Below are 11657 nucleotides of genomic sequence, written 5' to 3' on the forward strand. Positions count from 1 at the left end.
CCGTGGTATTGCGGGGTAGCCCCTGTTTCTCCAACCCCCGCCTCCGTGTTATTGTAGGGTCGCCCAATGTTATTGTAGGGTCACCCTTGCCGCCCCCCCCCCCCCCCCATGTTATTGTAGGGTCGCCCCTGTCCCTCCCCCCCTATTATTGTAGGGTTGCCCAATGTTACTGTAGGGTCACTCTTCACCCTTCCCACCCCCCCCATATTATTGTAGGGTCACCCTTGTCCCTCCACCCCCCCGTGTTATTGTAGGGTCGCCCAATGTCCTCCCACAGTGTTATTGTGGGGTCGCCCCTGCTCTCCCCCCCCCCCATTATTATAGGGTCACCCAATGTTATTGTAGGGTCATCCTTGTCCCTCCCCCCCCCCCAGGTGTTATTGTAGGGTCGCCCCTGTTCCCTCTCCCCTCCATATTATTGTAGGGTTGCCCAATGTTATTGTAGGGTCACCCTTGTCCCGCCCCAGCCCCATGTTATTGTAGGGTCGCCCCTGTTTCCCTCCCCCCTCCATATTATTGTAGGGTCGCCCAATGTTATTGTAGGGTCACCCTTATCCCTCCCTCCCCCCTCCATATTATTGTAGGGTCGCCCAATGTTATTGTAGGGTCACCCTTGTCCCGCCCCAGCCCCATGTTATTGTAGGGTCGCCCCTGTTCCCTCCCCCCTGTTACCGTAGGGTTGCCCGATGTCCTCTCTGTGCTACTGGAGAGTCGCCCCTGCCCCCCTCCTCCTCCCCCCCCAATGTTATTGTAGGGTCACCCTTGTCCCTCCCTCCCCCCGCAATGTTATTGTAGGGTCACCTTTGTCCCTCCCCACCCCGTGTTACTATAGGGTCACCCAATGTTATTGTAGGGTCACCCCCATCCCTGTAGGGTCACCGCCCCCCCCCCCCCCGTGCCTCAGTTTCCCCAGGCGGGAGCTGCCGCGGTTGCCAACACCTTTATTGGGGCCGCCCCGGCCACTTGGGGGGCGCCCCCACACGGCTGGGGGGGGGGTGACACGAGCGTCCCCAGGGCCAGGCGCCCCCACGGGGACGGCCACCCCCATCCCGTCCCCGTCCCACGGGGACACCGCAGGTCCAGCGCCGCGCCGCGTCCCACGAGGCCTCGTCCTCGTCCTCCATCCTCATCAGGGCGTTAATTACAGGCTAACGAGCGGGGGCTGGCCGGGAGGGGATGTCCCCATACGGGGGGGACGTCCCAGTGTCCCCGGCCCCCCGGCCCCCCCGTCACATCACCCGGCACTGCTCGCCGCTGCCCTCGGGCAGGCTCAGCCCCTCCAGGTCCAGGTTGAGGCCGGGGGGCTGCGGGGACAAAGGGGACACGGCCTGGCCCCGCGCCCCCAGGCCGCTCGGGGAGGGGGGGGGGGGACGGGACGTCCCCGAGTGTCACCGTCCCCGCGGGGACCCCAAATGCGGTGTTGGGGTGAGGGGGGGGGGCACTCACCACGTCCCCGGCCAGCTCCTTGGGGGGGTGGCCCAGCTCCTGCAGCTGGAGGGAGAGGGCTGAGCATCCTGCAGGCTGTCCCCGCGGTGTCCCCGTGTCCCCAGGGTGTCCCCAGCGTGTCCCCACATCCCCCAGGGTGTCCCCAGGGTGTCCCCACGTCCCCCAGGGTGCCTCACATCCCCATGCCCCCAGGGTGTCCCCACGTCCCCAGGGTGTCCCCACGTCCCCACGTCCCCAGCGCGTCCCCGTGTCCCCAGCGCGTCCCTACGCCCCCAGCGCGTCCCCGTGTCCCCAGCGCGTCCCCATGCCCCCAGCGCGTCCCCACGCCCCCGCCCACCTGCTGCATGAGCTCCAGCACGGCCTCGAAGCGCTCCCGCCTGGCCCCGGCGCCGTCCTCGGCCCCCTCGGCCTCCAGGTGCCGGCAGATGCGCCCCATGACGCCGTGCTGCGCCCGGTACCGCTCGTACTGCGCCGCCGGCAGCGCCGCCCGGTGCCGCTGCAGCCACTCGGGGTACTGGGGGAGGGAAACACAGGGGTAAGGGGGGGGGGGGGTCACCGCCCCCCCCAACCCACCCCGGAGCCCCCCTCACCTTCTCGGTGATCTCCTTGAGCGAGGGGTACAGCACCTCCTTGGAGAGCAGGTGCTGCAGCAGGCTCTGCATGACGGGCAGCACGCCGCCCTCCCCGCCGCCCTCCTCCAGCCCCAGCCCCTCGATCGCCTTCGCCAGCTCCTCGTCCGAGGCCGCCGAGCCCTGCGGGGGGGGGTCGCCGTCACGCCGGGGTACCCCCGGCACCCCCCCTGTCCCCGTCCCCCCCCCCGGCGGTACCTGCAGGTCGGTGGCGTTTTTGGCCAGCCCGCTGAGCGTCTCCTTCAGGCACGAGGTGAATTCCTGCTGCGACGCCGCGTCGCCGCCTGCGGGGCCGCGAGGGGATGGCTCGGGGGGGGGGGGGGGGGGACTGCACACCCCAAATCCCCCTGAACACCCCCCATCCCGGAGCCCCACAACCCCCGGGACGAAGCCGAGGTCCCCGTGTCCCCACGGTGCCGCCCACGGGGCCAGCCCCGGGCTCCCCCCTTGCGCCACCGCCGCGCTGGTGCAATCGGGACCGCTCGGGGCGCGTGCCGCCCTATGGAGCGATCCCGATTTAATTAGGGGAGCATCGTTAAGCCCCCAGCCAGCTGCGCACCCACGCGGGTGCTGGCCCCGAGCACGAGGACAGCGAGGGGACACCGAGGGGACAGCGACGGGACGGCCGCCGTCCCCCCCCCCAGCTCCCCTCCACGTCCCCGCGGCTCGCAGCGGGGATTTGGGGCCGGCAATCCCGAGCCGCGGGCGCACGTGGGGCCGTGCCGGGAGGTGACGCTGGGGGGGGGGGGGGGGGCTGGGCGCTGGGCCCCCCCCCCCCCACTCACCCACTCGCCCCGCCGCCTCCGAGAGCTTCTGGAACTGCTCGACCAGGTGCGGCTCCTCCTCGGCCAGCTCCCTCATGGCCTTCTCGAACTCGGCCGTGGCCTGCGAGGCCAGCTCGCCCTCAAACAGCTCCTGGAAGAACTTCTCCTGCGAGGCGAACAGCGACTCCTGGGGGGGGGAGGGGGGGGGGGCAGCAGGGTGGGGGGGGGGGTTACGGGATTTTTGGGGGTGGGTTACGGGATTTCCGGGGGGGTCGCCCCCCCTCCTGTCCCGAGGGAGGAGCCCCCCCCGACCCGTTGCACCTTGGAGGCGGCGCTGGGGGTTCCCGGGGCGGGCGGCGGCGGCGGCGGGGGGGCGGCGGGCCTGGCCTTCTCGAAGTCATCGAGGGCGCCTGGGGGGCGTGGGGTGAGGGGGTGGGGGGGGTGGGGGGGTGGGGGGGTGAGGGGGTGCCCCCTCCCCCCAGTCCCCAAGCTCCCAAATCCCTCCTCGCACCCCAGGGGACCCCGCAGGGCGCTCAGCCCCACCGCAGCCCCTGTTCCCAAAAGCCCCCCAGCACCGCTGTAGCCCCGTAACCCCCCCTGCCCCACCGCTACCCCCTAGGACCCGCTGCACCCCCAGCCCCCCCACACCCCAAAAACCCCCTCAGGCCCCCCAGGAGCCCCCCACCCCAAAGGAGCCCCACAACACCCCAGACCCTGCTGCACCCCCCCCACCTCCCCCAACCCCACTGCACCAGAGCAGCCCCCCCACCCCGCAGCCCCCCAATAACCCCCAGGCCCCCCCCCAGCCCCCCCGGTGCCCCATAACCCCCCCCGGTACCCCCGGTGCCCCCCAGCCCCCTTGGACCCCTGGTGCCCCCCGGTGCCCCCCAGCCCCCCCCGTTGCCCCCCAGGCCCCCGATAAGCCCCGGCCCCCCCCGGTGCCCCCCGGTGCCCCCCAACCCCCCCCGGTGCCCCATAACCCCCCCGGTTCCCCGGTGCCCCCCAGCCCCCCCGGTGCCCCCCGCCCCCCCGCTCACTCTCCAGCAGCTCCTCCAGCTCCCGGTCCGGGTCCTGCTCCCGGCCCGGCTCCGCCGCCATCTTCCCCCGCTCCGCCTCCGCCGGGAGGCGGGGCCAATGAGCCCCGCCCCCTGAGCCCCGCCCCCCGTGTAAGCACCGCCTCTTAACCAAACCCCGCCCCCAAATTAAGCCCCGCCTCCCCTGTTAAGCCCCGCCCCCTCCCCGCCAACACCCCGGGGCTCGGTGCTGCCGCCTGGCGGCCGCGCTGGGAACTGCAACCGGGGACGGGGGGACCGGGGGGGACCGGGTCCGGGACCCCCCCCCCCCCGCACCGGTGCCGGGAGAGCCCAGCCCGCCTCAGCCGGGTCTCCCCTCGCTGCTCCGCTGGGCTCCGTCACACCGCTGTGCTCCCGGGGAGGGACGCACCGCCCGTGTCCCCGCCGCCCCGTGCTGCGTCCCCTGGAGGGGCTCCTTTGGGGTCGTGACTGGTGCTGGGGACCCCGGGGTGCACGGGTGAAGGGGCTGGCGGCAGCCCTGTCCCTGTCCTGTCCTTGTCCCCATCCCTGTTCCCTTCCACGTCCCCATCCCTGTCCCAGCCCTGTCCTTGTCCCCATCCTCGTCCTTGTCCCCATCCCCGTTCCCGTCCCCATCCACGTCCACACCCCTATTCCCATTCCCGTCCCCATCCCAGTCCCCATCCCTGATCCATCCCCACCCCTGTCCCCACCCCTGTTCTCGTTCCCATCCCTGTCCTTGTCCCCATCCTTGTCCTTGTCCCCATCCCCATTCCCTTCCCCATCCACGTCCCCATCCCTATCCCATCCCCATCCCTGTCCCCATTCCCATCCCCATCCCGGTCCCCATCCCTGCTCCATCCCCGTCCCTGTCCCCATCCCTGTCCCTGTCCCCAGACGCTGCCACCCGCTCGCAGCCCTGAGCTATGCCACCCACGGGGGGGGGGGGATTGTCACTTCCTTCCCCTCTTATCTCCAGCAGCATTATGCAAAGGGGGTGTCGCTGCTGGAACCACCGTCATCGCCTCCGCTGCCAGCGCAAGGGTGCGGGGATGGCAAGGAGCGCGGCGCTGCTGCTCTGCGGTGAGGCCGTGCCCCTCTGTACCTGTGTCCCCACATCCCCTCAGCCCCCCCGTGCTGGGTGCAGGGGGCGCCTGTTCCTGGCTGAACCCCTGGGGAAATGGTGGGGGCAGAACGGGGAGCGTGGGGGCTGTGGGGACGGGGACACGGGGATGGGGACGTGGGGATGAGGGGACAGGGCCGTGAGGATGGGGACAGGGGGATGGGGACACGGGGGTGAAGGGACAGGGATGGGGACGTGGGGACAGAGCCACGTGGACGGGGCCATGTGGACGGGGCCATGGGGACGAACACCACGGGGACGGGGCCATGGGATCAGGGCCATGGGGACAGGCATTGCAGAGGGGGACGTGGGGACTGCCACCGTGGGGACGTGCACCCCGGGGACGAAGTGGCCGTGGGGATGGGGACACGGTGACAAGGACGCTGGGGCTGGGGCTATGGTGGCGAGATGGGCAGGGAGAGGTGGGGATGGGACGTGGGGATGGGGACGTGGGGATGGGGACGTGGGGACGGGATGTTGGGGGGTGGGACGTAGGGATAGGATGTGGGGTGGCCATGGGGACCGTGTGACAGGGCTGGCGGAAGCGCCTCCGTGCCCTGCACAGCTGGGGGTGACTGCTAGGGCCCGGCTGCTTTGCATGGGCGGCTGTGACACAGCTGCGTCCCCTGGGCCCCCCGGCCGCCCTGGGAACGGTCCCCACACCCATGGGTGCCCATGGCCGGAACCGGGGGTACAGTGAGGGCTGGGGGACACCGCGGTGACGGCAGCCGCTGTGCCCCCGGCCTCTTTTCCCTCCCAGCCCAATTCCTCAGCCTCGCAGGTAAGTCCTCGAGCCCCCAGTGTCCCCAAGCCCCCGGCGTCCCCGGCACGCTGTCGTCCCCGTGTCCCCCCTGCAGGTGCCCAACCCCCCCTGCTGACGCTGGACCCCCCCTGGACGCCCGTGTTCAAGGGGCAGAAGGTGACGCTGACCTGCGGGACCCCCGACGAGCACATCCCCACCGCGTGGAACATCGGCGGCAGGAACAAGAGGAGCAAAGCCAGCCACCTCCAGGCCTCCCTGCAGAACACCGGCCGCAGCAGCATCCAGTGCCAGAGGTCCGACTCCAAGTTCAGCCTCTCCATGGAGCTGAGCGTCTCTGACGGTGAGGGGCAGGGTGCCTGGCACCCACGGGTGCTTGGCGGGGCTCGGGGGGCTCGGCTTCGCAGCCTTTGTCACCTCTCGTGCAATCGGAGCAGAGTGGGGGCAGCCCTGTGCACGCTGGGCATGACCCTTGTGCACGTGGGGTGTCTCCACGTGCACACCAGTGCATCCCCATGCACACCAGCGCGTTGCCAATGCACACTGGGTGCATCCCCATGCACGGTGGGTGCCTCCCCATGCACACTAGGCACATCCCCTGCACGCATCGGGTGCACACTCACTCACACCGGTGCGTCCCGGTGCACGCCCCTGCCCCCTGTGCGTCCCAGTGCACACGCGTGCGCCCCGGCGCGACGCCGCTCCCGCCGCTCTCCGCAGACTCGGTGGTGCTGCAGGTGCCGGTGCAGCCGGTGCTGGAGGGGGACGCGCTGGTGCTGCGGTGCCGGAGCTGGTGGGGAAGGACGCTGAGCAGCGTGAGCTTCTTCCACAACGGGGTGCTGCTGTGGGGGGGGGGACAGGGGGATGAGCTGCTGCTCGCCCCTGCGCAGCAGCACCACAGCGGCCGCTACCACTGCACGGGACGCCTGTACGGCTTGAGGGCAGAGTCCAAGACAAACGAGGTCGTCGTGCACGGTGAGCACGGGCAGGGGGCAGCGGGGACGGGGGCACGGCAGCGGGGTCACCGTCCCTGCTCGGCCCCTTCCCCAGAGCTCTTCTCAGTGCCGGAGCTGAGCGTGGACGGTCCCCGGGACCCCCCTGAGGGCAGCGCCCTCACCCTGGCCTGCGTCACCCGCGGCAGCCCCCTGCGGCCCCGCGTCGCCCTGCAGCACCTCTTCTACCGGGACGGGGTGGTGGTGGCGGGGCCCCAGGGGTCCCCCCAGCACCTGCTGTGGGCGCTGGCGCTGCCCGACTCGGGCTCCTACGCCTGCGAGGCACAGGCAGAAGCGGCCAACGTGCAGAAACGCAGCGCCCCGGTCACCATCACCGTGAGAAGTGAGCGGGTGGGAGGGGGGGCAGGGGGGCGCATCCCTGCCAAGGTCCCCCAGTCCTCCTCCGTGGTCCCCCAGTTCTGTCCCAGGTCCCCCATCTGCTCCCCAGCTCCTAACATCCATCCCAGGTCTCCCCACGCCTCCCTTGGTCCCTCCATCCTTGCCCAGGACCCCCCTCTGTCTTTTCCTAGGGTCCCCCCATCCCTTCCTTCCCCCACCCCACCTCAGGTCTCCCCATCACACCCCCCATCCCCCATCCTTCCCCCATCCCACCCCAGGTCCCCCCATCGCACCCCATATCCCCCGTCCTTCCCACGCTCCCCATCCCTCCTGGGTCCCCCCATCCACCCCCAGGACCCCATCCATCCCTTCCCAGCTCCCTGTATCCATACCAGGTCCCCCCACCCTTCCCCAGGCCCCCCACTCCTCCCTAGGTCCCCACACCCCTTTTGGGTCCCCCCGTCCCTCCCCCTGTCCCCAGCCGCCCCCCCCCCCCCCCCCGCGCTCCCCATCCCACCCCCGCCACCTCCCCTCTCCGCAGGGGTGCCCGTGGCGGGGGTGACCCTGGCGGCGCAGCCCCCCGGGGCGCAGGTGGCCGCGGGGGAGAGCCTGGTGCTGAGCTGCGCGGTGGCGGCGGGCACGGGGCCGCTCGTCTTCTCCTGGCACCGGCAGGGCCAGGCCCAGCCGCTGGCCCAGGGGCCCCGCTACGAGCTGCCGGCGGCGCGGCCGGAGGACGGCGGCCACTACTTCTGCAGGGCCACCAACGGCGTCACCGCGGCCACCAGCCCGCAGCTGCACGTCACCGTCGTGGGTGAGCACCGTGCCGGGGGAAGATCCCCGGTCACCTCCCCGGTGCTGACCCCGCTCCCGTCCCCTCTCCCAGTGCCCGTGGCCGGTGCCACCGTGAGGGTGGCGGGGACGGAGGTGGCGGTGACGGAGGTGGCGGGGACGGAGGGCGAGCGCCTCAACCTGAGCTGCGCGGTGCAGGCGGGCACGGCGCCCGTGGCCTTCACGTGGCTGCGGGACGGGGAGGAGATGGGCGAGGGCCCCATCCTGCCCCTGGGGACCCTGGGGCTGGGCCACGCTGGCACCTACCAGTGCGTGGCCACCAACCAGCTGGGTGCCCGGCGCGCCTTCCAGGTGCTCAGCCCCTCTGTGGCCCTCTCAGTGACGCGGCGGAGACAGGGGCAGTGGCGGGGACAAGGTAAGGGCTGCGTGGATCTGGCCCCAGGGACAACGGGGGGGGGGGGGGGGGGCTGCATCTGTCTGGGGCTGAGCTGTGTTTGTCCCCTCTCCGTCCCCAGCCCTGGCCGGGGGGCTGAGCGCGTCCCTGCTGGTCCTGCTGGCTGCCTCCGCCGTGCTGGGCTGGCACCTCTGGCGCCGGCGTCACCCAGGTGGGTGACACAGGAGGGTGCTCTGGGGACAGCGGGGGGCTTTGGGGACAGCAGGGCTGCCACGGAGTGTCCCCACGGAGCACTCACCGTCCCCTCTCCCCTTGCTTTGCAGCGGCCAAAAAGAGCCAGGAGAGGTGAGCCCTAGGGCCAGGGAGGGGACCTGGCCCCAGCGAGCTGCCCCCCCTGTCCCCAGGGTGTTCCCTACCCCCTCGGTGTCCCCTTGTCCCCCCCCAGGGACCCCACAGCCCCTCTGGGTCCCTCTGCCCCAGCTGTCCCCAGCACGGACACGTCGGAGCCCGAGTACAGCAACGGTGAGTGCCAGCCCTTGGGGACACTGCGGTCCCCACGGTGCCACTGCAGCGGCGCTGGGGGAGGCCGGGAGGGGACACGGCTTTGTCCCCGCAGTGTGTCCCGAGGATGTGGTTTACTCGGCTGTCATCGTCACAGAGCAGGGAGGGGGTGAGTACGGGCGAAGGGGACACCTCGTGAGCCGGGGCGGGGACACGTGGGGACGTGGCTGAAAACAAGTCCTCGTTCCTGGCCCGCCCCACGCCGCCCGCATCACCCCCCCGCCACGTCCCGTGTCCCCAAGCTGAGCCTCGGTGGCTTCTCCCGCAGGTGGCCCCGTGTCCCCATCGGGCCCCGCTGCCCCCCAGGAGCCGTTTGTCACCTACGCGGTGCTGCCAGGGCCCCGCGGTGCCACCGGCCCCAGGGGACTGCGGCGGGTCCCCAGCGACAGCTACGAGAACGTCCCCTGCGCGTGACACCCCAAAAACAAACCCTCCCCTGTACAGAACCCCAAATACACAAATACCCGTTTCTCCCCCAAAAACGCCTGGTCTTTCACCCTACCCCCCCGGCCTGGGTGCTGCTCCCCCTGTGCCACCCACCCGGTGCCGTTGTCACCGTCCCCGTGCCACGGCAGGCATTAAGGTGAGCGCCGTGCCCAGTTTCCACAGGGTGCTGCTTTACTGGGGGGAGTGGGGCAGGAGCGGGGGGGCGCCGTGCACCCGGGCTGGCTTCACCCCCCCCAGGCCCCCATCACGCCCCCGGCACCGCAGCGAGGCCCGTGCCCAGCTGGAGGCAGTTTGGGGCTGAAAACGGCCATTTCCTGCGCAGAAAAACCTCCAATTCTGCATCGAGCGGTGGCTGGGGGGGGCGGGCAAGGAGGGGCCCTTGGGATGGGGGCAAGGGACGGCGGCGGTGCGAGGACGAGGTCAGGATTTGGGCTCGAGCATCTCGTACGTGTCCTGGTTCTCGGTGCTGAGCCCCTGCCGTAGGAGAGGGGGTTACGGGTTTGCCTGCCCTCCCCCCCACGCAAACCTGCAGCCCAATATTGGTGATTTTTCCACCCGAAACGGCGCCCCAGGAGGGGCCCTGGGTAGCTGCTGGGGTGGGTGTGGGGACCCCAGGGACGTGAGGCACCCCGCGAACCACGGCACCCACGGGAAGGGGGCACCCCATGGGATTTACCCCTCCCCCAAACACCCGGCACCCACGGGATGGGGGCACCCCATGGGATTTATCCCTCCCCCCAGCACCCCAGGGACGCACTTACGGTGTAGATGGCTTCTTCTTTCTGCTGCAAAAAAAAGAAAGAGAAAGAGAAAGAGCTGCCCTGGGAAGGGGGGGGTCACCCGGCTCCCCGCCCCCGCAGCCCCCTCCCCCTGCGAGCGGCCCCAGAAACGGCGAATTTTCTAGGATTTTTCACTTCCTCCCCCCCCGGCACCCACCACATCTGGGTGCCCCACCGCAGATTTTTCCCCGTTTCCCTCCCCAGCGTTGCGCAGAACGCGGGCGGTCACCACTGGTCCCCACCCCCGGAGCCCACCCCGGCCCCCCAGTGCCCCCCCCCCTCGGCTGGGCCGCGAGGCCGCTGTCCCCTCGCACCGGAGGTGACAAAGGGACTTTACCTCCTTGGCCGCTTTGGAGGCGCTCTGCGATGCTCTGCGAGCCAGGAACTGCGGGGAGGCAAAGGGGTCAGCCCGGGACGTCCCCCCAAAATAACCTCCAAGGGGGGGGGGAAACCCCCCCCAGAGCCCTGGGGATCCCACTGCGGACGGGTCCAGCCCCAAAAGCGGGGCTGTAGCCGTGCCCCCGGGGGGTCGCGGCGCTCACCTTGAGGCGGCAGTACAGGACGGTGAGGACGATGCCGTAGAGGAAGAGGACGGCGTCCAGCACGTAGCACAGCTCCGGCTCCATCGGCGCCTCTGCGGAGCGAGGACAGGGGTTCGGGGGGGGGCCGGTGGGGCCGTGACACCCCGGGCCAGATCCTGCACGTGTCCCGGTCACCCCGAGCTTGACTGCGCCACCTCCGAGCTCCATCCTTCTCTGCGTGCCCGGGGACCGCAGCGGCGACGACGTCGCATCTCTGACGGCCTCGGTGAGCCCCCAAGTGCCCCCCGGGTGGGGGACAGGGCAGAGCTCCCCCCCCGTCAGGCACCCCGCTGTCCCCAGGGCTGCCAGCAGAGCCACGGGGGGTGCTTTCGATGGATCCTGGCTCACCCCAAAGGGCGAGGACAGCGTTGACCGAGCCAGGCCACCACCCACGCACCCACCCAGCTGCTCCCCTGTCCCCCCCCGGCCACCCCCAGCAAGGTCCCCATCCCTTGTCCCCCCCCCAGTCTGGTCCCCGTCCCCCAGCCCGGTCCCCGTGCCCGGTCCCTACCCGCTGCCAGCACCCGGAGGCGCAGGGCCGCGGCCGGCGGGGTCGGCAGGGCTGGGTGTTGCGCTGGAGTCAGCGACCGCAGGGCGAGCGCTTTCCTCCCCAGCAGCTCGCACCGCCCTCGTGCCCACCCCCCCGCCGCTGCTTCCCCTCCTCCAGCCCCCGTCCGGCCACGCAGCCTCCCTCCGGCTTGTCACCGAGCTGTCCCCAGGAGCCGCCACCCTCCCCGTGCCCAAATGCCACCCTGGCACGGGGGAGCTCCGAGAGGCGTCGCCAGCCCCAGCTGGGTGCAAACCCGCAGACGGCGGGGGCAGAAGGGCAAAAAATAACCTCAAGAAGTGGCCCCCGGGCTGGGGAAGCAGGGAGGATCCTCCTGGAGAGGGTGATGTGCCCACGGGCCTGACATCGAGGGAAGGGGAAGCTCTCGACCGCAAGCCTGGTGTGGGAAAGGGAAGAGGAGCGGGGTTTCACCCGGTTCTGGCAGCGAAGGGCTGACGCAGAGACAGAGGCGCAG

General features: G+C 71.0%; 3 protein-coding genes across 4 annotated transcripts; 1 reads left to right on the top strand and 2 right to left on the bottom strand.

Moving 5' to 3' along the window:
• Positions 1 to 921: 921 nt before the first annotated feature.
• On the bottom strand, positions 922 to 3984 carry PEX19 (peroxisomal biogenesis factor 19). Of its 2 annotated transcripts, none has more exons than XM_035570813.2 (8): positions 3877 to 3984; positions 3161 to 3249; positions 2861 to 3005; positions 2274 to 2359; positions 2037 to 2198; positions 1784 to 1960; positions 1447 to 1491; positions 922 to 1304 (listed from the first exon to the last, which is right to left on the bottom strand). In XM_035570813.2, the coding sequence occupies exons 1-8, from the start codon at positions 3935 to 3937 to the stop codon at positions 1230 to 1232; spliced, it is 840 nt and encodes a 279-aa protein (XP_035426706.1). In that variant the 5' UTR covers positions 3938 to 3984; the 3' UTR covers positions 922 to 1229. The 2 variants fall into 2 exon arrangements, with proteins under 2 accessions (XP_035426706.1, XP_035426704.1); XM_035570811.2 differs by having other exon boundaries at positions 2861 to 3026.
• A 938-nt stretch (positions 3985 to 4922) lies between these two features.
• LOC118260483 (Fc receptor-like protein 4) lies at positions 4923 to 9242 on the top strand. The gene is made up of 10 exons (XM_050716847.1): positions 4923 to 4953; positions 5851 to 6096; positions 6474 to 6728; positions 6804 to 7088; positions 7626 to 7895; positions 7968 to 8288; positions 8389 to 8478; positions 8748 to 8789; positions 8884 to 8937; positions 9097 to 9242. Exons 1-10 carry the CDS (start codon positions 4923 to 4925, stop codon positions 9240 to 9242), a joined length of 1740 nt encoding a protein of 579 aa, XP_050572804.1.
• A 335-nt stretch (positions 9243 to 9577) lies between these two features.
• FCER1G (Fc epsilon receptor Ig) lies at positions 9578 to 11549 on the bottom strand. Its single transcript, XM_050716848.1, has 6 exons — positions 11543 to 11549; positions 11147 to 11263; positions 10597 to 10688; positions 10404 to 10439; positions 10037 to 10060; positions 9578 to 9749 (listed from the first exon to the last, which is right to left on the bottom strand). The coding sequence occupies exons 1-6, from the start codon at positions 11547 to 11549 to the stop codon at positions 9696 to 9698; spliced, it is 330 nt and encodes a 109-aa protein (XP_050572805.1). The 3' UTR covers positions 9578 to 9695.
• Positions 11550 to 11657: the final 108 nt, after the last annotated feature.

Source organism: Cygnus atratus, unplaced genomic scaffold, assembly GCF_013377495.2.
Source record: "Cygnus atratus isolate AKBS03 ecotype Queensland, Australia unplaced genomic scaffold, CAtr_DNAZoo_HiC_assembly HiC_scaffold_46, whole genome shotgun sequence".
Taxonomy (NCBI): Eukaryota; Metazoa; Chordata; class Aves; order Anseriformes; family Anatidae; genus Cygnus; species Cygnus atratus.

Excerpts from the sequence above, each read along its gene's own strand:
- PEX19 (XM_035570811.2), bottom strand. The coding sequence starts at position 3,937 with ATGGCGGCGGAGCCGGGCCGGGAGCAGGACCCGGACCGGGAGCTGGAG. Across the intron at positions 3,250-3,876 it reads GCTGGAGGAGCTGCTGGAGA|GCGCCCTCGATGACTTCGAG; the intron begins GTGAGCGGGGGG and ends CACGCCCCCCAG. Across the intron at positions 2,360-2,860 it reads GGAGGCGGCGGGGCGAGTGG|GCGGCGACGCGGCGTCGCAG; the intron begins GTGAGTGGGGGG and ends GCGGCCCCGCAG.
- LOC118260483 (XM_050716847.1), top strand. The coding sequence starts at position 4,923 with ATGGCAAGGAGCGCGGCGCTGCTGCTCTGCG. Across the intron at positions 8,479-8,747 it reads CTGGCGCCGGCGTCACCCAG|CTGTCCCCAGCACGGACACG; the intron begins GTGGGTGACACA and ends CCTCTGCCCCAG. Across the intron at positions 8,790-8,883 it reads GGAGCCCGAGTACAGCAACG|TGTGTCCCGAGGATGTGGTT; the intron begins GTGAGTGCCAGC and ends TTGTCCCCGCAG.
- FCER1G (XM_050716848.1), bottom strand. Across the intron at positions 10,440-10,596 it reads TCCTGTACTGCCGCCTCAAG|TTCCTGGCTCGCAGAGCATC; the intron begins GTGAGCGCCGCG and ends GCCTCCCCGCAG. Across the intron at positions 9,750-10,036 it reads AAGAAGAAGCCATCTACACC|GGGCTCAGCACCGAGAACCA; the intron begins GTAAGTGCGTCC and ends CTCCTACGGCAG.